The sequence below is a fragment of the Hyperolius riggenbachi genome, chromosome 6 (genome assembly GCF_040937935.1).
Source record: "Hyperolius riggenbachi isolate aHypRig1 chromosome 6, aHypRig1.pri, whole genome shotgun sequence".
Taxonomy (NCBI): domain Eukaryota; kingdom Metazoa; phylum Chordata; class Amphibia; order Anura; family Hyperoliidae; genus Hyperolius; species Hyperolius riggenbachi.
In genome coordinates, this window is record NC_090651.1 from 203111688 (window position 1) to 203136398 (window position 24711).

The following is a 24711-nucleotide window of genomic DNA, read 5'->3' on the forward strand; positions in this document are numbered from 1 at the left end:
ACTAGATCATTTATACTCCACACCACGTGCGAGTGATTGACAGCGGCGCTCGTACAGGCGCAGTGGAGGACGACCTGACGAGGAACCGTCGGGGACCAGGAGCCAGCTGCTGAGAGTGGAGCTGCAGCAAGGGGCATAGCAGCAGCTAGGGGCTGGAGGAAGCCCTGGGTAAGTAGCTGTCATTTTTTTCCCACTTTGGGTATCACCTTTAAAGTTTACTTTAGATCCTGTCCGTTCCACCGCTGTCTGCCCCGGTAACGTCCCTAACTGAGCTAGTCAGAGACTACTGCACATGCGCAGCTCTGTGGCTTCTCAGTCTCGCTCCCATCGGCAGGCATGTTCTGTGCCTGCGCAGTTAGTTAAGGCTTGTAACTTTCAGACACGCAGGGCCACGCATGCGCAATAGTTAGTGACTGCCAGGGCTGCAAGTAGGGGAATGGAAGACACCATGGGAGCCAGTGGACTACAGGGGGCTGTAGAAAGCCCAAAGTAAGTATAAAGCCTTGTGCTGTATTTGTCTCAGGTTTACTTTAAGGAGGAAATGTAGTGAAAATAATATAATGAATATAATTCCTTTTTCTTCTTCACAATATTAATTTATAAATTATCTTGTCTGCCCATTGAAATTTTTTTCTCACCCTGATTTACATTCTGAAATTTATCACAGGTGCCGACCTCTTTAGTCCTGTCAGAGGTTCTCCGCAAAATGTTTGGTTACTGAGAATTCCGAAGCCAGTACAAAATATACCTGGACTCCCAGAATGATGGGGGGGGGGGATTCTGCATAGCTAACCAACCTAGGCTAAGCATCACTGGTAGGGCAGGGTTAAATTCTAGTATACATTAATTTATAGTTATTAGAAGTATTTCTGGTGCTGAAACTAGGAAAATTAACATAAAAATGGGTATCCTGAATAATTTACTGCATTCTACGCTATGCAGTTACACTGCTTCTTTAAGTCTCAGTATGCTGTTGTCCTTTGACTCTTTCCCAAGTGTAAATGTCAAATCAAAAATCATAAAACAATGACACACTGACACTTTAAGATCATAAAACAGTAAACACACAGATATTACGAGATGGGTAGGCTGACACACTCACACTAAAAGGGGATCTTAAATCTATGACACTCGAGTAAGAGGAGGGGAGTTCGACACCTTGATATTTAGGGCACCCAGAATAAAGCCACACTAATTAGCTGGTTAGAAGCACCCTCTGTTTGTTACAGTACCTGTATAAAAGACACCTGCCCACAGAGGCAATCAATCAGATTCCAAACTAGTCACATAGGCCAAAACCAAAGAGGTGTTCAAGAATGTTAGGAACATAATTGTAGACCTGCACAAGGCTGCGCTTGGCCTACAAGACTGTTGCCAAGCAGCTTGAAGAGAAGGTGACAACAGTTGGTGCAATAATTTGTAAAAGGAAGGGACACAAAATATCTGCCACTCTCCCTTGGGCTGTGGCTCCATGCAAGATTTCACCTGACCAATGATCATGAGCTGAAGCAGCCCAGGACTACATGGGGGGAATTTGTCAATTATATCAAGGCAGGTGGGACCATAGTCACCAAGAAAACACTTGTTTACACACTATGCCTTGAAGGACTCAAATCTTGCAGAGCCCGCAAGGTCCCCCTGCTCAAGACAGCAAATGTGCAGGCCTGTCTGCAGTTTGTCAATGTACATCTAAACGATTTATGCTAGGTACACACGATGAGATTTTCTGGCAGATTTACTGTCAGATCGATTATTTCCAACATGTCATTTTTCGATCGATTTCCGATTGATTTCCATTTACTTCTATCAGAAATCGATCGGATAATGATCGGAAATCAGATCGGACATGTTAGAAATTATCGATCTGGCAGCAAATCTGTCAGAAAATCTCATAGTGTGGACCTAGCATTAGAGGTGAACTGGTTAAAAGTGTTATGTTCAGTTAAGACCAAAGTTGAGCTCTTTGGCATCAACTAAACTAGCCATATTTGATGGAGAAGGTATCACCCATTCCCAGTATTAAACATGGGTGTAGACACATTGGTCTCAATTCTGGTAGAGGTGTGCGGTATATAGATAATAGTCGGTAAAATACTGCATTCATTATTTATTTAAAAAACCATTCTGGTACATTTTTCTGCCTGTGGATGAAGTTTGGTAAATTACCGACCCAGGGAGAAAACGTGGTAATTTGAGAGCTATTCATGCGGAAATCAGTTAAACAAATACGGTATTTTCCCGACTATTATGTGAGTAGAGATGGCCCGAACCTCCGATTTTCGGATCGCAAACCGGGTTCGCGAAAGTTTGGTTTGCGCAAACTTTCGCAAACCGCAATAGACTTCAATAGGGAGGCGAACTTTAAAACTAGAAAAAATTATGCTGGCCACAAAAGTGATGGAAAAGATGTTTCAAGGGGTCTAACACCTGGAGGGGGGCATGGCGGAGTGGGATACATGCCAAAAGTCCCGGGGAAAAATCTGGATTTGACGCAAAGCAGCATTTTAAGGGCAGAAATCACATTCAGGGCCCTTTTCCACTAGAGCGATTGTGATTGCTGAATCGCAAAATCGCAAATCGCTAGTGATTTTTAAATCGCTAGGGTTGTTACTTTATCAAAGAAATCACGAGAAGTATTTTCCACTACAGTGATTCGATTTGGAAATCGCTAATCGCAAATCGCAATCGCTTGCTGGAGCGATTTTTACAATGATAATGCAATGCAATGAAAATCGCAAATCGCAATCGCATAACAGAATTAATGAAAAATCACAATCGCAATCGCTGGCGTTTGTGATTTGTGATTGCGATTGCTAGTGGAAAAGGGCCCTCAATGCTAAATTGCAGGCCTAAAGTGCTTTAAAACATCTTCCATGTGTATACATCATTCAGGGAGTGTAATTAGAGTACTGCTTCACAATGACACACTAAACTCGCTGTGTAACGCACCGCAAACAGCTGTTTGCGTATTGACGGCCGTGCTGGACTGGTGCGCACCATGGCGAGAGTGCAGGCCGTGGCGGGTTTCAAGCCCATATGGTCGCCGGGCTGTGGTAGCTCAATGATAGAACAACAGTGACTGTCCAGCTGATCAAATTTGGTCTGTCCACAATGAAGCAACAACCTTATTATCTTTGGTGTGCCACCCCCCGAGACACTCATATAGCCGGCGGTTATTGCTTTATTGTGCTACGCAAGCCCCTTCACCGTGGCAAGGTAATGATCACGAAGGAGAATGGGCACATGTACATGCCTTTTGTTTTGTTGTTGCAGATGCAGTGCAGCCAGAAAAATTAGGCAGGCATGTACACTGACCAGAAAAATTAGTATAGCAGCCGCTGCTAGCAGCGGCCTTAAAAATTCAGGAATCCGCCTGGAGTCCTGGACCCTGTTGGTGGTGACGGAGAAGGCAAGTGGCCTGCAGGCAGAGATGCTGTGTGTGGGGACTGACTTAGTCTTCGGGCGGGTAGGAGCCCTCCGGGATCCATCCCTCATTCATTTTGATAAAGGTCAGGTACTGAACACTTTTGTGACTTAGGCGGCAGGATGCTTGAGGCAGGGTAAGACAGAAGTTGGATGGCAAATTGGGACAGCTCTGGCCACAGGTCAAGCCTGCGCACCCAGTAGTCCAAGGGTTCATCGCTGCTCACAGTGTCTACATCCACACTTAAGGCCAGGTAGTCGGCTACCTGCCGGTCCAGGTGTTGGTGGAGGGTGGATCCGGAAGGGCTATTGCGAGGCGTTGGACTAAAGAATGTCTGCATTTCCGACATCACCATGAGATCGCTGGTGTGTCCTGTCCTTGCCATGTGGACATGGGAGAAGGATTACTGACAGTGGTACCTTTATTGCGTTGTGCTGTGACATCACCCTTATACGCATTGTAAAGCATAATTGCCAGCTTGTTCTGCATGTGCTGCATCCTTTCTGCCTTCAGGTGAGTTGGTAACATGTCCGCCACTTTGTGCCTATACCCCGAGGGTCTAGTAGCGTGGCCACCCAGTACATGTCATTCCCCTTGAGTTTTTTTATACGGGGGGGTCCCTCAACAGGCTGGACAGCATGAAAGAAGCCATCTGCACAAAGCTGGATCCAGACGTACTATCCATCTCCTCTTGCTCTTCCTCAGTGACGTCAGATAAGTCCTCCTCCCCCCCCCCTCCCCAGCCACGAAAAATACCACGGAAACGTTGAGCAGCACAAGCCCCCTGCGACACCTGCTGCGGTTGTTCTTCTGCCGCCGCCGCCTCCTCCTCCACAGAAACACCTTCCTCATCATCCGAGTCTGACTCCTTTTCCCCACATGACTCTTTCTCCTCCTCCCCCCTCTGTGCTGCCGCAGGTGTTGAGGAAACATCTGGTTCTGATGAAAATGGCTCCCACAACTGTTCCTGCCGTAACTGTTCCTCTTCACGCTCCTCCACAGCTTGATCCACCACACTACGCACGGCACGCTCCAGGAAGTAAGCGTACGGGATCAAGTCGCTGATGGTGCCTTCACTGCGACTCACCAGGTTGGTCGCCTCCTCAAACGGCCGCATGAGTCTGCATGCATTTCACATCAGTGTCCAGTTGTTGGGCCACAACATCCCCATCTCCCCAGATTGTGTCCTTTTACTGTAATTGTACAGGTACTGGGTGACGGGTTTCTCCTGTTCTAGCAGGTGAGAGAACATGACCAGGGTTGAATTCCAGCGAGTCGGGCTGTCACATATCAAGCGTCTTACCGGCAAGTTGTTTCTCCGCTGAATGTCCGCAAAGCGTGCCATGGCCGTGTAAGACCGCCTGAAATGCCCACACAACTTCCTGGCCTGCTTCAGGACGTCCTCTAAGCCTGGGTACTTTGACACAAATCTTTGAATGACTAGATTGAGCACATGTGCCATGCAGGGTACATGTGTCAGCTTTCCCAAATTCAAAGCGGAAAGGAGATTGCTGCCGTTGTCACACACCACGTTGCCGATCTCCAGCTGGTGCGGGGTCAGCCACTGATCCACCTGTTTGTTAAGAGCAGCCAGGAGAGCTGCTCCAGTGTGACTCTCCGCTTGGAGGCAAGACATGTCTAAGATGGCGTTACACCGTCGTACCTGGCATGCAGCCTAGGCCCTGGGGAGCTGGGGCTGTGTAGCTGGAGAGGAGATTGTGGCACCAGCCGAGGAGGAGGAGGATGACAACAGCGAAGAGGATATAGCAGGCGGAGAGGAGGTGGCAGGAGGCCTGCCTGCAAGCCGTGGAGGTGTCACAAGTTGGTCTGCTGCACAGCCACGTACTCCCTGTTTGCTATCGGTCACCAGGTTGACCCAATGGGCTGTGTAAGTAATGTAATGGCCCTGACCGTGCTTGGCAGACCAGGCATCCGTGGTCAGGTGGACCCTTGACCCAACGATGTGTGCCAGAGATGACACCACTTGCCTCTCCACTTCACGGTACAGTTTGGGTATCGCCTTTTTAGAGAAATAATTGCGGCCTGGCATCTTCCACTGCGTGTCCCAATGGCCACAAATTTACGGAAGGCCTCAGAGTCCACCAGCTTATATGGTAACAGCTGGCGAGCTAACAGTTCCGCCACGCCAGCTGTCAGATGCCGGGCAAGGGGGTGACTAGCAGAAATTGGCTTCTTCCGCTCAAAGATTTCCTTCACGGACACCTGGCTGCTGTGGGCAGAGGAGCAGAAACCGCTCAAGGGCAGAGGCGGAGTGGAGGAGGGTGGCTGTGAAGGTGCAAGGGAGAAAGTGGCTGAAGATGCTGCACCTGAAGGAGGAAGAGGAGAAGGAGGGTGGCTTTTCTTTTGTGTGCTGCTTTTGCTCAGGTGTTCTTCCCATTGCAGTTTGTGCCTTTTCTCCATGTGCACTTGTCCCTACGTGAGTTGTCCCTACGTGAGTGTTGGCCTTTCCACGGCTCAATTTTTGGAGGCAGAGACAACAGATGGCATTGCTCCGATCTGAGGCAGACACATTAAAAAATTTCCAAACCGCTGAGCCCCCCTGGGGGGATGGCACTATGGTGGCATCAACAGCTGACGTTGAAGGGCATGTTGGCTGGCTGTACATAGGTGGCGATACATGGCGCCGGACACTGCCACCAGCTGTTTCTGAAGATGAGCTCCCCTTCTTCTTTTAGGAACTCGTCTCCTCCTACTCCTCTCTGACTCCCCCTCTGAACTGTCCACTTGGTCATCTTGTCTCTTAGGAACCCATGTGGGATCCGTATCATCATAATCATCATAATCATCCTGCCCAGCTTCGCTTGCCTCAGACACCTCCAAAACTGCACCAACAGCAGGTACTTTATCATCCTTCTCCTCACACATTACGTTCATAGTGTCGCCTAACTCACACATGAGGTGGTGTAACTTGCTTAGCGCCTTCATCTTGTTGTAGCAGTAGTGGCTGTGAATCAGGGATTTCACCACCAAATAACTCCTGCGAAGTGTTAAATGCAGCGAATGTGGTGCTTGTAGTAGTGCTGGTGGCTGCGGAAGATGAGGTGTTCTGTGTTAAATAGTCAACCACACCTGACAATCTTGGGAGTTGATGGCATGTGACTTCTTCTGAGCACTGTACTTTGGGCCAGGGCCGCACGAAATCACATCAACACGACCTCGCACAGACCTGCCGGGTGGCCTTCCTCTGGGTCTGCCTCTACCTCTTCCTCTACCTGTTTTGTCCGTTTTGTCCATATCGGGGGGATGAAGTGAAAGGTATGCACTGACTTGACTAATACAATGGTCAGTCACACAGGTGCAGTTAACAGTTATGCACGGAGTGGTATATCACACTGCGTGCACTCACGTAGGTAGGTGAGTGCACTAAACACAACAGGTAGGTATATGCAGTGATGAGGTGGGTTCACTGAACACAACAGGTAGATAAATGCAGTGAAGAGGTGGGTTCACTGAACACAACAGGTAGGTATATGCAGTACTGGGTATTACAATGTGAACCAGTCACACACAGGTAGTCACTGAATGTGCTGGGCCTGGCTGGCAGTGGGACACACACAGTATGAATTAGCAACACAAGTGTCAGTGGGACACACAGAAAAAAAAATAGATCACAAGAACAAGATTAGCTCTCAAAAGAGCTGTTGTGGGGTGCTATTTTCGCAAAAAGAAATCAGCAAGGAGTGAGCTAACAAGCCTACAAGAGCCTAACTAATCCTAACTAATCTTTCCCTTTTGAGAGAGTCTACAGCAACTGTCCCTTCTCTAATTAGTGCAGGCACACGAGTGTAATGGCTGGCGGTGCCTGCCTTTTATAAGGGGGGGGGGAGTGGCTCCAGGAGGGAGTGTAACCTGATTTGCTACAATGTGCCCGCTTACTGATTTAGAGGGTCAAAGTTAACCCTAATGGTGCATTATAGTGGCGAACCAAACTTCCGGAAAAGTTTGCGGTTCTCCGCGATCGCGAATCCTGGAAGTTCGCCGGGAACCGTTTGCTGGAGAACCGTTCGGGCCATCTCTATATGTGAGCAGCACATGTTGCAGGCAGACAGAGAGCGCAGAGCATAGAAGGATCGGCTTGGATGCGCGGAAGGAGTAGAACCTAACTATTTGGCCTATTTTTAAGTCTTGTAAGTTTTTGTTGTTGTTTAATACACACCCCCCCCCCCCCCCCTGGTTTCCAACCCCCTCCTTCCCGATTTTTCCCTTCAGATCCTCCCCACCTCCTTATTCCCCAATGGCTCTAGGAAATGAGCATGGAGATTACTCACGGAGGCTCTCTCCAGCGATGACCGTGCATCCTCTACCGCCGTACAGCTCCGAGCTACTGTTTACAGTACTGGGAACGCGGCTTGATGACGTCCTCAAGCTGCATCCCCAGTACTGTGAACAGTAGTACTTCCTGGGTCGCGGCTTGGCTTCCTATTGGTGGAAGCTAACAGCGACGGGGAGCGGTGGGGGAGTCTGGAATCCAGGCAGAGATGCTACGAGGCTGACTGACAGCCTCACATAAATAAAGCCAGCTAGCGACAAGCAGATTGTCGCTAGCTTGGCAGTCTTTTAAGGGGGTGCAGGGGGGGCTTGCAGCGGCGGTACAATGACCCAGAGGCATGTCATTGTGCACACGACATGCCTCTGGGTCCCATTAGGATTATCCTATGCCACCTCGGGTTCTCTTTAACCATTTCTGCCACCCGGACGGGAAGCTCACGTCCGGGCGGCTGCTCTGCTGCGGTGCCGCGCTTCGGCAAGCTCTTGCACCCCCGTGCTGTCCCCCGGTAGCCCTGGGATCAGTGAATGGGAACATGGTTCCCGATCACCGATCCGTGTCCCTAGCAGAAAAACCGAAGCACTCTTACAAGAGGCTTCAGTCTTTTTGCACGTAAAATTTTCTGCGTCCCCCTTGTGGTTCCGGTTAGTGAGAAGCACAAGGAAGAAAAAAAAACTCACGTCACCACGCCGGCCGCCTCGCGTCATCACGGCGGCCGGCATAGAAGTACGGCGCATGCGCGATTAAAGCCGCGTCATACGCGGAAGAAGGAGCCCGACACTCGGCCGAGTGTTGCCGGGCTACCGCCGGGCAGCCATTCCGGAGTGGGGACTAGGAGAGGAGCCAGGACGCCGCCGTGGGACCTCCCGACCAGCACTGGGCTGGAGAAAGCCCCGGGTGAGTACAATTTTCATTTTTTAGTTGAGCTCGGAGTCCCTTTAACACTGAAATGCAATTGCTCCAAAAATGCTGCATGCACCATGTTTGAGATTTCAGCAAATCACTAATCACTGGTGATCGCTACAGTGTGAACACTACCACTGATTTGCATTAGCAGCAGCGATTTGCTGATCGCTGGCAGCAAAGCGCTGCCAATCTGCTCAGTGTGAACTAGCCCTAAAACTCTGACCAATTTTGGATTAGTCCAAATACTGTATTCAGCGCCATTGATTAAAGTGAGTACAGATTTCACTGCATTACCCTTTTATTAATTCACCATAGTGACTGTATTTACTGTATCTCTGCTCTGGAGCTAGTATAGGCCACTGAAGAGTAGCTGCCTCTCTGAGCATATGCTGATGATGTAAGGGAGAAAGGAATACAAGATTACATCACAGCTTAGACTTTCGAGCACATGGTGACTCCACCTGTTACATCCCTTTGCCCTTAATATACCAGAGCAGTGGGCCGGCTTCCTTCCCTGTGCATATAACCTGTGCACACATCCTCACATAGACAAATAACGCCAGAGAAGCTCCCTGACCTTGTCGTATGTATACCTGTACTTTCTGCCTCACTGTGCTGCATGCAGGGTTGGGCTGTAATACACCATATGTATACTCTTCTGTCTCTGTGCATGCAGCCTGGGGCTCTGCACCTACTGTTTGTATATTTGTCTCAGTGCTCTGGATGAAGCCTGAGGCTCTATCTCACTGATCTGCAAACTTCCTGGGGCTCTGTAGCTACTGTATGTATGCTGTTACCTTCTGTCTCACTGATTTACATGTTCCCTGGGGCCAATGGCGCTCCAGACAATGGCCTGCAACGCCTTCGGTTAAAAACGGCCCTGGCTCTAAGAGCTATTTAGTATAGATACTACAATGACATCAGAAGAAGTCAGAGCTGAAGCCTAGTTTCTGTCTGTCAGTGGTATGTTGTGACATATAGTGAGAGTTCTGAAATAGCACAGTGGCTAAGTGGTTAGTATTCTCTTCTTGAAGTGCTAGGGCAGCCAGGATACCCACCACATTTGTATGTTCTCATATTTGGGTAGGTTTTTTCCAAACACTCTAGTTTCATTCCACACACCAAAAACATGCTTCTAAGCATATTGGTTTGGAATATTGGTGATGGAATTAGATTGTGAGGTCCTCTGAAGGACAGTTAGTAACAGTAACGGTTTCCGGATATATTATGGGAAAGTAGTGTGGAAAATGCCAGCACTATATAAATTCATAATAATTTATTGTAAGTTCAACCAAAATCTTGTATATTTGTTATGGAAAAAAAGGGAGAAGTTAGAACTGCTGTTTGGTTTTCACTGCTGTCTGTGTCCCTGTTGGGGAATATTCATTTCATTGTTCCCTGTAACAATAGGAAGTATGCTTTTTCCCACCAGAACCCATAAAGAGATGCTTGTCTTTCCACGTTTTGTCCTGAACTGAAATAAAAAGCTTTGACCAGAGTTCCCCTTTAACATGGGGGAATTATTTGGAAAGGAATCAAATTATCATTAAACTGTTGTGTTGTATAAGTAGGGGTGGTTTTGACTGTGGTTGTGTGGGTAATTGAGGAAAATTCAGCAATTGTACACAGTTTGATCATGTAATGTTGATAGAGTAAATAAATCCGCAACTTGCTCAAGAAAGGGCAGAGTTTGCATGACTCTTTTGTTCCTTTGTCTTCCAGCAGAGGCCACATGCAGTGAGTGCACTCCCAGCAAGGAAGAGGAAGTGACTGGTCCCAGCAAGGTAAACACTGCTCCAGCTGGCTGTCTTGCTGACACAGTAATACCACTTATGTACAGGAAAGTTGTTTTTCACTTGCCACATCTCAGCGTTTCTGTCTTTGCTGCTATGGCAACGTCTGGCCCGTTCTGGCCGGTCTCCCTGGTATCTCAAAAATGCAATCTCTGATGTCCAGCCCAGAGTCATTTATTGTCTGAAGGTTTAATCAGGGAGAAAGCTGTCTGGGCTGCTGAGATTTAGTACTTTGTGGCGAGCTGTGATTTGACACACTAAGGTAATAATGCGTCCTTACATCCACGCTTAGTAAGTGTCATCCGATCTTCTGTGTACTCCATGACATTGAGCAGCATTACAGCTGGGTGTGTAGAGCAACTGTCATTTCACACAAGGCACAAACATACTTGTTACATAGAGAAGTCCAGGAACTACAAGTCTCTGCGTAAAGGCATGAGACTAGTAACTCCAAAACAGTTAAACAGAAACTGCTATTCTATCTATGGTGAAAAGAAATAACCAGCAATCACTACTTCTGTTTCTGTGCACTTTTTACATTTCTTTCTAATCTAAAGCTTTATGTTTTATCTCACTGCCTGTCATAGATGGCTTCTGGAATGAATCTGTTCTTGAGTTTTATTGTTTTATTTTCTAGCTCCCTTGGATAGATGGCTTCTGCAGTGAATCTGAAGTCGGAGAGATTATCATCACTAATAGAGGATGATATTCCACCATCCAAGAAACCCAGGTAAGAATTTACTGTGTTCTGCTCTCTGAAACAATTCTGAACTGTCAGCACTTTTGAAATGGAATCATTAAATACAGTGGATCTTTCATAACCCTAACCCCTGTTTACAATGGGTCCAGCCACATCCCATCCATCTTTTTCCCAATGAATTTCCTAAAGCCTGGTGAACACTTCCAATTTTGATTGGCCAATGACTGATCAATTTTAGAACCTACATGTAGTATGAGGATGTACTCTTAATTGTATTGTTGGCCCTCATACTACATTAGAATCATTAGCATATCAAAATTGAAAGTGTGCACCAGGTTTAAATCCTGGTATACACATCTAATTTACATTGACCAATGATTAACCAATTTTACCACTTCCGTGTAGTATTGAGTCCGACAGGAGAAAAGCGCTATACAAATGTTCAGATTATTATTATTATTATTATTATAGTATGAGGGCTAACAGATTTTGAATACTATGAACAGGTTGTGCATCAAACTACATAAAAGTAGTACGATTGGCCAGTCACTGGCCAATAAAAATTGGAGGTTTGTGCAACCATGGGGAAATGGTGGACACTCTTCTCAGCTACGGTGGATAGTGATCAGCCTCACCCAGCCTAGAGTTCTTGTAGTCAGGGCACAAACAGGAGAACTAAAGCCTGGTACCACTTTAAATTATGATCGGCCAATCACTGACTACTTTTATCACCTCCAAGTAGTATGGGGGTCAGCTGATATTGAATACTATGAGCAGATTGTGTAGGTAAACCCTCTTACTACATGTAGGTGGTAAAATTGGTCAGTGATTGACCAATCATAATTGAAAGTGTGTACCAGGCTTTAGGAACAGTTTTCTTCTTGAAAACACACAAAATAACCTTTTGAACTTCAACATACATAGCTACAGCAACCTGTATCCCAGTGATGAAAAAAAATAATGTTAACATAAGAGGATATTAATTCTATTTAGGAAAAAAAAAAGCAAAAGCAAAGAAGACTGCAGCATCTTGCATTATACTTATTTACCAGCGACATAGTTTCCTCCTGTAACCCACACCAGTCAACAGACTGGCCATTCATAAGTAGAACGGAACTCTTGCACAGAACATAAGGAAAACATACAGAAATGAACCCTGTATGCAGAGAGTTTAGCCTGTTTAATTCCCCCTCTTTTGTGTGTAATCACAAATTGTAATTTGATCACTTAAGGTAGCCATACACTGGTCGATTTGCCATTAGATCGACCGTGGAAAGATAGAATCCGGCACCATCTCGTACTTGCTCTTTTACTTTATTGAAAGAATGCTGGCATAAATACAACGTTTCGGAGGACTAACCTCCTTTATCAAGTGTCACCAGCATATACAAATACATACTAATCATCACACTTTATATAGTACATGGTTTCCAAATTTAGCCAATCAGTTGTGCTGTCGCATTGGAGCGACCAATCCCCTTCCGTCCGCCATGCGAACCTTGTGGGAAACTTCTACTTGCTATGCACAAACTGTTTGCTCCAATCACAGAGCAACAGTGACAGCGCGCTGTGTGCAGCCAAGGAGGCAGGGCCCGCTCAGCTGTCCTAAACGCCGACCAATACGGGCGCTTGTCCCAGATAACGTCAGAACGCGCAGAGGGGGTAGGAAGCACAAATATCAAGGACCGCCTAAGACATCGGCCACAACAGCAGAAACCCAGACACAGCAACAAGTAGCAGAGACCATTGTGGTCAACATTTCATCACTGGAACTTTCCATTGCTCAGCGGTCGTTGTTGGAGAAAGGACTGTCATTTGCCCCAACATCTTGGCCCCAACAGGTTGAATTGGACATAGATCTACAGAGGTTTTATAGAACCATTCGCTTAAAATATTATTTTGGCAATCCTCAGATGCACATGTTTGGCCAGAGCCAGAGGACTGACACTGAACAACTTACTTTGTTTGGTACTTCACTGAGGACTAAGAGTCGATTTAACCCACCCTCTTGTCAGGCAATAGATCAATTTATGAAACAGACTAGTGAGCAGATTGCTATACTGTTGAGAACAGCTCCCGTGGACACAACTTTGCATATCAAACATAACCTCACGGGCGAGGAGAGAAGAGCTATACAGGAACTTGCTAATGATAAGAGTATAGTTATCAAGCAGGCATATGGAATATCTTATTCAACATAGCCCCATCACTCCAGTCTTTAACCACTTCCCGACCGCCTAACGCACAGAGGCGGCCGGGAAGTGGAGCCCTGAAGGACCGGCTCACCCACAGAGGCGGCGGTCCTTCTAAGGGCATGGGCGGAGCGATCGCGTCATCCGTGACGCGATCCTCCGCCGGCGCCTGTCACCGCTCGCTCGCCGCAACATCCCGCCGGCTATACGGAAGCGCCGGCGGGATGTTACCCCGCGATCGCCGCATACAAAGTGTATAATACACTTTGTAATGTTTACAAAGTGTATTATACAGGCTGCCTCCTGCCCTGGTGGTCCCAGTGTCCGAGGGACCACCAGGGCAGGCTGCAGCCACCCTAGTCTGCACCAAGCACACTGATTTCTCCCCCCCCTGCCCCAGATCGCCCACAGCACCCATCAGACCCCCCCCTGCCCACCCCCCAGACCCCTGTTTGCACCCAATCACCCCCCTAATCACCCATCAATCACTCCCTGTCACTATCTGTCAACGCTATTTTTTTTTTATCCCCCCCCTGCTCCCTGCCCCCTCCTGATCACCCCCCACCCCTCAGATTCTCCCCAGACCCCCCCCCCCCCAGACCACCCCCCCTGTTTACTGTATGCATCTATCCCCTGATCACCTGTCAATCACCTGTCAATCACCCGTCAATCACCCGTCAATCACCCCCTGTCACTGCCACCCATCAATCAGCCCCTAATCTGCCCCTTGCGGGCAATCTGATCACCCCCCCCCCACACCAATAGATCGCCCACAGATCCGACATCAGATCACCTCCCAAATCCATTGTTTACATCTATTCTCTCCTCTAAACACCCACTAATTACCCATCAATCACCCATCAATCACCCCCTATCACCACCTGTCACTTTTACCTATCAGATCAGACCCTAATCTGCCCCTTGCGGGCACCCAATCACCCGCCCACACGCTCAGATTGCCCTCTGACCCCCCCCTTATCAATTCACCAGTGCATTAATTACATCTGTTCTTCCCTGTAATAACCCACTGATCACCTGCCAATCACCTATCACCCATCAATCACCCTTTGTCACCCCCTGTCACTGCCACCCATCAATCAGCCCCTAACCTGCCCCTTGCGGGCAATCTGATCACCCACCCACACCATTAGATCGCCCGCAAACCCGCCGTCAGATTACCTCCCAAATGTATCGTTTACATCTGTTATCTTCTCTAAACACCCACTAATTACCCATCAATCACCCATCAATCACCCCCTATCACCACCTGTCACTGTTACCTATCAGATCAGACCCTAATCTGCCCCTTGCGGGCACCCAATCACCCGCCCACACGCTCAGATTGCCCTCAGACCCCCCCCCCCCCTTATCAATTCGCCAGTGCATTAATTACATCTGTCCTTTCCTGTAATAACCAACTGATCACCTGTCAATCACCTGCCAATCACCTATCACCCATCAATCATCCCCTGTCACTGCCACCCAACAATCAGTCCCTAACCTGCCCCTTGCGGGCAATCTGATCACCCACCCACACCAATAGATCGCCCGCAGATCCGACATCAGATCACCACCCAAGCGCAGCGTTTACATCTATTCTCTCCTCTAAACACCCACTAATTACCCATCAATCACCCATCAATCACTCCCTATCACCACCTGTCACTGTTACCTATCAGATCAGACCCTAATCTGCCCCTTGCGGGCACCCAATCACCCGCCTACACGCTCAGATTGCCCTCAGACCCCCCCTTATCAATTCGCCAGTGCAATATTTACATCTGTCCTTCCCTGTAATAACCCACTGATCACCTGTCAATCACCTGCCAATCACCTATCACCCATCAATCACCCCCTGTCACTGCCACCCAACAATCAGCCCCTAACCTGCCCCTTGCAGGCAAACTGATCACCCACCCACACCAATAGATCGCCCGCAGATCCGACATCAGATCACCACCCAAGCGCAGTGTTTCCATCTATTCTCTCCTCTAAACACCCACTAATTACCCATCAATCACCCATCAATCACCCCCTATCACCACCTGTCACTGTTACCCATCAGATCAGACCCTAATCTGCCCCTTGCGGGCACCCAATCGCCCGCCTACACGCTCAGATTGCCCTCAGACCCCCCCTTATCAATTTGCCAGTGCAATATTTACATCTGTTCTCCCCTGTAATAACCCACTGATTACCTGTCAATCACCTATCAATCACCCATCAATCACCCCCTGTCACTGCCACCCATCAATCACCCCCTGTCACTGCCACCCATCAATCACCCGCTGTCACTGTCACCCATCAATCAGCCCCTAACCTGCCCCTTGCGGGCAAACTGATCACCCACCCACACCAATAGTTCGCCCGCAGATCCGACATCAGATCACCACCCAAGCGCAGTGTTTCCATCTATTCTCTACCCTAAACACCCACTAATTACCCATCAATCACCCCCTGTCACTGCTACCTATCAGATTAGACCCCTATCTGCCCCTAGGGCACTCAATCACCCGCCCACACCCTCAGAATGCCCTCAGACCCCAGCCCTGATCACCTCGCCAGTGCATTGCTTGCATCTATTCCCCCCTCTAATCACACCTTGAGACACCCATCAATCACCTCCTGTCACCCCCTAGCACACCTACCCATCAGATCAGGCCCCAATTTGCCCCGTGTGGGCTCCTGATCACTCGGCCAAACCCTCAGACCCCCTTCCGATCACCTCCCCAGTGCATTGATTGCATCTATTTTCCCCTCTAACCACCCCCTGAGACACCCATCAATCACCTCCTGTCACCCCCCTAGCACTCCTATCCATCAGATCAGGCCCAATACAACCTGTCATCTAAAAGGCCACCCTGCTTATGACCGGTTCCACAAAATTCGCCCCCTCATAGACCACCTGTCATCAAAATTTGCAGATGCTTATACCCCTGAACAGTCATTTTGAGACATTTGGTTTCCAGACTACTCACGGTTTTGGGCCTGTAAAATGCCAGGGCGGTATAGGAACCCCACAAGTGACCCCATTTTAGAAAAAAAGACACCCCAAGGTATTCTGTTAGGTGTATGACGAGTTCATAGAAGATTTTATTTTTTTGTCAAAAGTTAGCGGAAATTAATTTTTATTGGTTTTTTTTCACAAAGTGTCATTTTTCACTAACTTGTGGCAAAAAATAAAATCTTCTATGAACTCGCCATACACCTAACGGAATACCTTGGGGTGTCTTCTTTCTAAAATGGGGTCACTTGTGGGGTTCCTATACTGCCCTGGCATTTTAGGGGCCCTAAACCGCGAGGAGTAGTCTAGAAAACAAATGCTTCAAAATGACCTGTGAATAGGACGTTGGGCCCCTTAGCGCACCTAGGCTGCAAAAAAGTGTCACACATGTGGTACCGCCGTACTCAGGAAAAGTAGTATAATGTGTTTTGGGGTGTATTTTTACACATACCCATGCTGGGTGGGAGAAATTTCTATGTAAATGGACAATTGTGTGTAAAAAAATCAAACAATTGTTATTTACAGAGATATTTCTCCCACTTAGCATGGGTATGTGTAAAAATACACCCCAAAACGCATTATACTACTTCTCCTGAGTACAGCGGTACCACATGTGTGGCACTTTTTTACACCCTAAGTACGCTAAGGGGCCCAAAGTCCAATGAGTACCTTTAGGATTTCACAGGTCATTTTGCGACATTTGGTTTCAAGACTACTCCTCACGGTTTAGGGCCCCTAAAATGCCAGGGCAGTATAGGAACCCCACAAATGACCCCATTCTAGAAAGAAGACACCCAAAGGTATTCCGTACGGAGTATGGTGAGTTCATAGAAGATTTTTATTTTTTGTCACAAGTTAGCGGAAAATGACACTTTGTGAAAAAAAACCATTAAAATCAATTTCCGCTAACTTGTGACAAAAAAATAAAAACTTCTATGAACTCACCATACTCCTAACGGAATACCTTGGGGTGTCTTCTTTCTAAAATGGGGTCATTAGTGGGGTTCCTATACTGCCCTGGCATTTTAGGGGCCCTAAACAGTGAGGAGTAGTCTTGAAACAAAAATGACCTGTGAAATCCTAAAGGTACTCATTGGACTTTGGGCCCCTCAGCACAGTTAGGCTGCAAAAAAGTGCCAATCATGTGGTATCGCCGTACTCGGGAGAAGTAGTATAATGTGTTTTTGGGTGTATTTTTACACATACCCATGCTGGGTGGGAGAAATACCTCTGTAAATGACAATCTTTTGATTTTTTTACACACAATTGTCCATTTACAGAGGTATTTCTCCCACCCAGCATGGGTATGTGTAAAAATACACCCCAAAACACATTGTACTACTTCTCCCGAGTACGGCGATACCACATGTGTGGCACTTTTTTGCACCCTAACTGCGCTAAGGGGCCCAAAGTCCAATGAGTACCTTTAGGATTTCACAGGTCATTTTGAGAAATTTTGTTTCAAGACTACTCCTCACGGTTTAGGGCCCCTAAAATGCCAGGACAGGATAGGAACCCCACAAATGACTCCATTTTAGAAAGAAGACACCCCAAGGTATTCTGTTAGTAGTACAGTGAGTTCATAGAAGATTTTATTTTTTGTCACAAGTTAGCGGAAATTGATTTTTATTGTTTTTTTTTCACAAAGTGTCATTTTCCGCTAACTTGTGACAAAAAATAAAATCTTCTATGAACTCACCGTACTACTAACGGAATACCTTCGGGTGTCTTCTTTCTAAAATGGGGTCATTTGTGGGGTTCCTATACTGTCCTGGCATTTTAGGGGCCCTAAACCGTGAGGAGTAGTCTTGAAACGAAATTTCTCAAAATGACCTGTGAAATCCTAAAGGTACTCATTGGACTTTGGGCCCCTTAGCGCAGTTAGGGTGCAAAAAAGTGCCACACATGTGGTATCGCCGTACTCAGGAGAAGTAGTATAATGTGTTTTGGGGTGTATTTTTACACATACCCATGCTGAGTGGGAGAAAGATCTCTGTAAATGGACAATTGTGTGTAAAAAAAATTAAAAAAATGTCATTTACAGAGATATTTCTCCCACCCAGCATCGGTATGTGTAAAAATACACCCCAAAACACATTATACTACTTCTCCTGAGTACGGCAATACCACATGTGTGGCACTTTTTTGCAGCCTAACTGCGCTAAGGGGCCCAAAGTCCAATGAGCACCTTTAGGCTTTACAGGGGTGCTTACAAATTAGCACCCCCCAAAATGCGAGGACAGTAAACACACCCCACAAATGACCCCATTTTGGAAAGTAGACACTTCAAGGTATTCAGAGAGGTGCATGGTGAGTCCGTGGCAGATTTCATTTTTTTTTGTCGCAAGTTAGAAGAAATGGAAACTTTTTTTTTTGTCACAAAGTGTCATTTTCCGCTTACTTGTGACAAAAATTAATATCTTCTATGAACTCACTATGCCTCTCAGTGAATACTTTGGGATGTCTTCTTTCCAAAATGGGGTCATTTGGGGGGTATTTATACTATCCTGGAATTCTAGCCCCTCATGAAACATGTCAGGTGGTCAGAAAAGTCATAGATGCTTGAAAATGGGAAAATTCACTTTTTGCACCATAGTTTGTAAACGCTATAACTTTTACCCAAACCAATAAATATACACTGAATGGGTTTTTTTTTTTGATCAAAAACATGTTTGTCCACATTTTTCGCGCTGCATGTATACAGAAATTTTACTTTATTTGAAAAATGTCAGCACAGAAAGTTAAAAAAAAATCAATTTTTTGATGAATATAATAAAAAGTAAAAATCGCAGAAGCAATCAAATAGCACCAAAAGAAAGCTGTATTAGTGACAAGAAAAGGAGCCAAAATTCATTTAGGTGGTAGGTTGTATGAGCGAGCAATAAACCGTGAAAGCTGCAGTGGTCTGAATGGAAAAAAAGTGGCCGGTCCTTAAGGGGGGTAAAGCCCACGGTCCTCAAGTGGTTAAACAATGCACATTGCTTGGCTCTTCTACTGATCTTCTGCCTCTAATACTTTTAGCCAATGACCCCGAACCAGCATGCAGATCAGGTGCTCTGACTGGAGTATGACTGGACTTGCCACATGCTTGTTTCACATGTGTGTGATTCAGACACTACAGTACTGATGCATGAACGATCAGCTACCGTACTTTTAGCCGTATGACGTACTTTTTCTCCCCAAAAAATTGGGAGAAAAAGTCCCTGCGTCTTATACGGCAAAGGCAGGGAATCCCCGACTTACGAACGCCCGCCGATACGAACCCGGGGGATTTCCTGCCTGTGCGTCCTGCTGTAGCCGTCTACCCCCCCCCCCCCAACCCCCTGCTCGTCCCCCTGCTCATGTCCCCCCTCTGTGTGCTCGGGTCCCCCCCAGATTGAGAAGCAGCAGCAGCAGCTTACCTCCTCCATCTTGCCCGCGGTGATTGACGCGTCATTACAAGCCGACACTAGAGGAAGCCGCCCACAGAAGCCAGATGTCTTCAATCGCCGCGGGCAAGATGGAGGAGGTAAGCTGCTGCCGCTTCTCGATCAGAGGGGGACCTGGCGAGGACACACAGGGGGGACCCGGCGAGGACACACAGGGGGGACCCAAGGACACACAGGGGGGACCAAAGGACACACAGGGGGGACCAAAGGACACACAGGGGGACCCGAGGACACACAGGGGGGACCCGAGGACACCTGAATGAGGGGGTAGAGGCAACCGGGGGGGCAGACAGCAGAAACAAGGGGGCAAAAACATGGGGGGCAGACAGCTGGGTGCTGACAGTAGACACATGGGGGACAGAAACCGGGGGCAGACAGCAGGCACATGGGGGCAGACAGCAGGCACATGGGGGCAGACAGCAGGACACTGGGGGCAGACAGCAGGACACTGGGGGCAGACAGGAGGACACCATTTGGGGGAGGTCATGTACAAGATGCTCCTGAAATATGGACGCACCAGGTTTAGTTTATATTTTGTTTTCCCTGGATTTTGCTCTCTAAACCTAGGTGCGGCTTATATTCCGGAGCGTCTTATACGGCGCGAAATACGGTAGATGCCAGACAACTGGTATTTAAAAAGAAATTAATATGGTAGCCTCTCCATCCCTCTCATTTCAGGTGTCCTTTAATAAGGTGTCTTTGTATTCAGAACCACCTCATCATTCACCAGCACCCACAGTTTGGGAATACTCTAGTGTTTTCACAATCTGTCTAGAAAGTATCCAAAATTCCCTCTGGAATATTTGTATATGTTGCAAAGATTTCCAGTCCATACTTTCAGGGTTCATTCACACCGTTCTAAGCTTGCTGAGTTGCAGTTATATCTCATGTGAACTCCCATCTCATACAGCTGTATGTGCATGTTTACATCTCTACATGATGCATAGATGTGAACATGCCCATACAATTAATGGGCAGTGAGTTGGCATGGAGTAATATTATGCAACACAACACATATAGTGTCAATGCACCCTTACCAGCACCTGCTGTAGAGATTAAATAACATTTCTCTGCAGTGTTGAGAGATTATAATTTCAACTGTAATATCCACTCACCTATTATCCAGGTAGATGCCATGACTGAGAGGAAGCAATTTCAATTGAGTTTTTTTTTCTTTTTAGAAAATCATTAACTGGCTACAGAATCAAGTGGAAAGGTCATTTTAAAAAATATTCAGTTACAAAATGCCTGTTAATATAAACCTGCCCTCTTAAAACAGAAAGTATTTGCAGTCATTCAGCTTAAAGAGGAACTGTAAGCATCCTCTCAGCGATGTCCAGTAAAAATGCCTGGGACGAACCATTTTTACTCCTGGCAGAGTAACAGTTTTTTTCCTTTATTCCAGCAGTTGTAACTGTTATACAGTGAAGGCTGTAACCACCTTTTTTTTAACTGACTGATGTCATCTGAAGGTGCCCAATGCATGTGTGGAGAGAAGTGCAGTTAGAGAGCTAGCTGAAAGAGAAGAGCATTTTGTCTGTATTTACAAACAAAATTGAATGGTTGTTGTAGCAGTTTTATGCTAGGTACACAACATACAATTTTCTGGCAGATGTACCTGCCAGATCGATTTTTTTTTCCAACATGTCCAATCTGAATTTTGATTGATTTTCAGATCGATTTCCATAGAAGTGAACGAAAATCGATCGACATTCAGATCGGACATGTTGGAAATAATTGATCTGACAGCAGATCTGTCAGAAAATTGCATTGTGTGTACCTAGCATAATGCCTGGTACACATGATGCAATTTCCCATCCTATTGATACTAAAATCGATTATTTCTGACCGGTACAATCTGATTTGCAATCATTTTCTGATCATTTTTGTGTAGAAGTAATTGCAAAAAAATTAGAAAAACAATCGGCAATCTGATCGGACCTGTCGGAAATAATTGTTTCGACACGTATACTGTACTTAATGGAAAATTGCATTGTGTGTACTAGGCTTAAAGTCAAAAAGGAAATTGTGCATGTCATTATTGGGGCAATAGATTCCCAGTTTATTTGCTCAAAGTGATCGAGCTGCCAGGAAAAATTGATATGTGGATGACCAGTGTGTAAAGGCTTTTATGCTGGGAATACACGGCTCAATTCTGGCGCTCGATTCTGCGCCCGATCGTTTTTGCCGCTCGATTCCGCTGGCTATTCTTTTATCTTCCACTCATTTTTCTTATCTTTTTCCATTGTCTTCCATGTGGAATCGAGCGCAGAAACGATCGGGCAGGAGGACGGACGTGTAGGAAATTATCTATAGAGCCATGTAAATGGCTCAGAATTGAGCCGTGTATTCCCAGCATTATACACACCATGCAATTTTTCCATCAGATTGACTGATCAATTTCCAACATGTCCAATCTGCTTTCTGACCAAGAAAGGGATTGATTTTGAGATCAATGCTGAAAAAAATAGATTCTTTTCTTTATCTGAAGCAGATGGAACATGCTGGAAATTATCAATCGATCAGCCAATCTGACAGGAAAATTGCATATGTGTAAGTAATACTGAAGTGGGGGAAAAAAAACAGATACTTACCTATGGAGAGGAAAGGCTCTGGATCCTATAGAGTCTCCCCGTTCCTCTTACGGTTCCCGCATTCCACCGCTGTCACCAAGTTAGCAGTATTCAACCCGCCTCCATGGCAGGCTTTTGGAGCAGAAATTTGCTAGGATTCTAGAAAATCAGTGCTGCTCATCAGGATACCGGATATCCGAATAGACTCGGATATCCGAACTTTTTAGGCCTATCCGATCGGATCCGGATTCCGGATAGCTGGACGGAAATCCGGATAGCTCTATGCGGATAGTTGGTCGCATAACCCGGATATCCGCGGATACCGATCGGATATCCGAATCCGGGTACTGTAACCATGGACATGATGTCCATGACGTCATTCAGCCAATCAGAGCGCTCCCAGCCTAAGCCCAAGCACCCAATCACAGAGGGGAACCTTGGCCAGTCCCTCCTGTATATAAGGAGGGGGGCATGTTAAGAATCTCGTCCTTGCTTTGTGACTGCCACTGAGATAGTTTGTCCAGTGTGTTTGGCTGAAGCAAGTACATTATCCCAGTGATAACCCAGCGTTTTAACACTAAAACACCTTCTGGTTTTACTGTTTTACTGTGTTGTAGTTAGCTTAGCTAGTCTGTGTAATTTGTTAGTGTCAGTCAGTCTTGTCAGTCAGTCTTTCAGCTGCAGCAGCTGCCTGTGCCTGCTACTAGGTCCTGTGTCTTTGTGTGTGCTGTGTCTGTGTGCACACACTCCAGGCTCCTTGCTGCTGGCTGGGCTGCTATTACTACTGCTACTAGGTCCTGTGTCTTTGTGTGTGCTGTGTCTGTGTGCACACACTCCAGGCTCCTTGCTGCTGGCTGGGCTGCTATTACTACTGCTACTGTGGTTTTATATTGTGTAGTTGCAGACAGTGCTAGTACTACAGATTATTGCTGCTGTGCTGCTGCTGAGTGAGCAGTGTCAGTGTGTTTAGTTGTTGTACTCCTGTCTGTCAATCTGCTGATCATTTCCAAGCCCGCCGCCAATAATAAAAGTGCACCAAGTACCCCACACACATCATCTGTGACGTCGACTCATCAGTGACAGTGAGTCTTGTACTATGTCTGGCACTGGCAGTGTGAGACGGGGGAGGGGCAAGGCCAGAAGGAGAGTGAGCAACATTGCGGCCTCTGGCAGCAGTTCTGCCGCATCAGTCATTCCGCCGCTACCCACTGGCAGTCACGCTGCAGAGACGCAGCAGCGTGTTGCGTCAATTTTCAAGCAGGGTCAGCGGCGCAGATTGGAGGAGAAGGACGCCGCGTCTGTGATGCAGCAGATGGCGCATGACGAGGAGCAAGCCAGTGACAGTGAGGCCACCACCACCAGCCCTAGCCCTAGAGAAAATATTCTCAGCAAAATTGGCTTTACAGAAGAGTCTGAGATGCTGACAGTAATTGTTGGGGGGGAGCCCGTCCATGATGTGTCAGCAGAAGAGGAGTTTGAGGCGGGCTCATCATCCCAGCAGTTTTACGAAGGGGAGTTTGATGATGAGGTGAAGGACCCGGACTACCAGCGACCGGAGGGGCATGTCAGCTCTGACTCTGAGGAGGAGGAGTCAGTGTGTATGGCACGCAGGTTGAGCATTGCAGGGATTGGCAGGAGCAGCAGTGGGCATGGAGTACGTGACCCGCAGGCTGCTGCTCCATCTGTCAGTGGCACGACTACCACCAGCCGCACCACTCAACCCCAGGCCCCAACCACCACCGGGAGAAAATCCACAGCAGCATCCCGTTCTGAGCCACGTAAGGGAAAACTCCAATCCCCAATATGGCAGTTTTTCCATCTGCCCTCACTGGATAGCAAATTTGTAACGTGCAAATTATGCCATGTGAAGCTGAGCAGAGGGTCTCACCCCTCCAGTTATGGCACCTCCAGCTTCATCAACCATCTGGGCAATAAGCACAAACCTGAGCATCAGGAATTCAAGCTGCTGAAGGAAGCTGGCGCTGGCCCTTGCAGAGGTCAGAGCACTATAACCAGCTTTGCCACTCCTGCTGACACTGAGGCCTGTTCAGGCAGCCAGTCCTCCTCAGTGGTCTCCTCTGTTCCCTCCTCAGCTTCCCGTGCAAGCCTAAAACGCCCCCACCACCAGACCCTGCTGAGTGACTCTTTTGTGGTCAGGGCTCAGCCTCCCGGCAGCCGTCGCATACGCCAGCTGAACGGCTTGCTTACACGGGCCATGTCCTCCCAGCTCCTCCCGTACTCGTTTGTGCAGGAGGGGAGCCGGATGCGTGCGCTCCTGCAGTGCGCAGCGCCGGATTGGCCAATCCCCAGCCGGCACTACTTCGCACGCAAGGCCATCCCAGCACTGCACTGCTTTGTAAAGGCCAACGTGGAGCGTGGGCTGGATCATGCGCTTGGTGCGCG

The 24711-nt window shown here is 47.3% G+C and overlaps 1 protein-coding gene across 8 annotated transcripts in view; it reads left to right on the forward strand.

Moving 5' to 3' along the window:
- Positions 1-24711, forward strand: part of FAM118B (family with sequence similarity 118 member B) — a 167643-nt gene that overhangs the window by 59664 nt on the left and 83268 nt on the right. For 6 of the 8 annotated variants that reach the window (XR_011022084.1, XM_068240307.1, XM_068240312.1 and 3 more), the window contains exons 3-4: positions 10341-10402; positions 11049-11141. Coding sequence is in view for 7 of the 8 variants with exons in the window: in XM_068240307.1 (XP_068096408.1) it covers positions 11062-11141 (80 nt within the window). In the remaining variant the exon portion in view is untranslated. Of the gene's footprint in view, positions 1-10340; positions 10403-10423; positions 10674-11048; positions 11142-24711 lie in introns of those variants that run through there. The other 2 variants (XM_068240309.1, XM_068240310.1) reach the window with 2 other exon arrangements.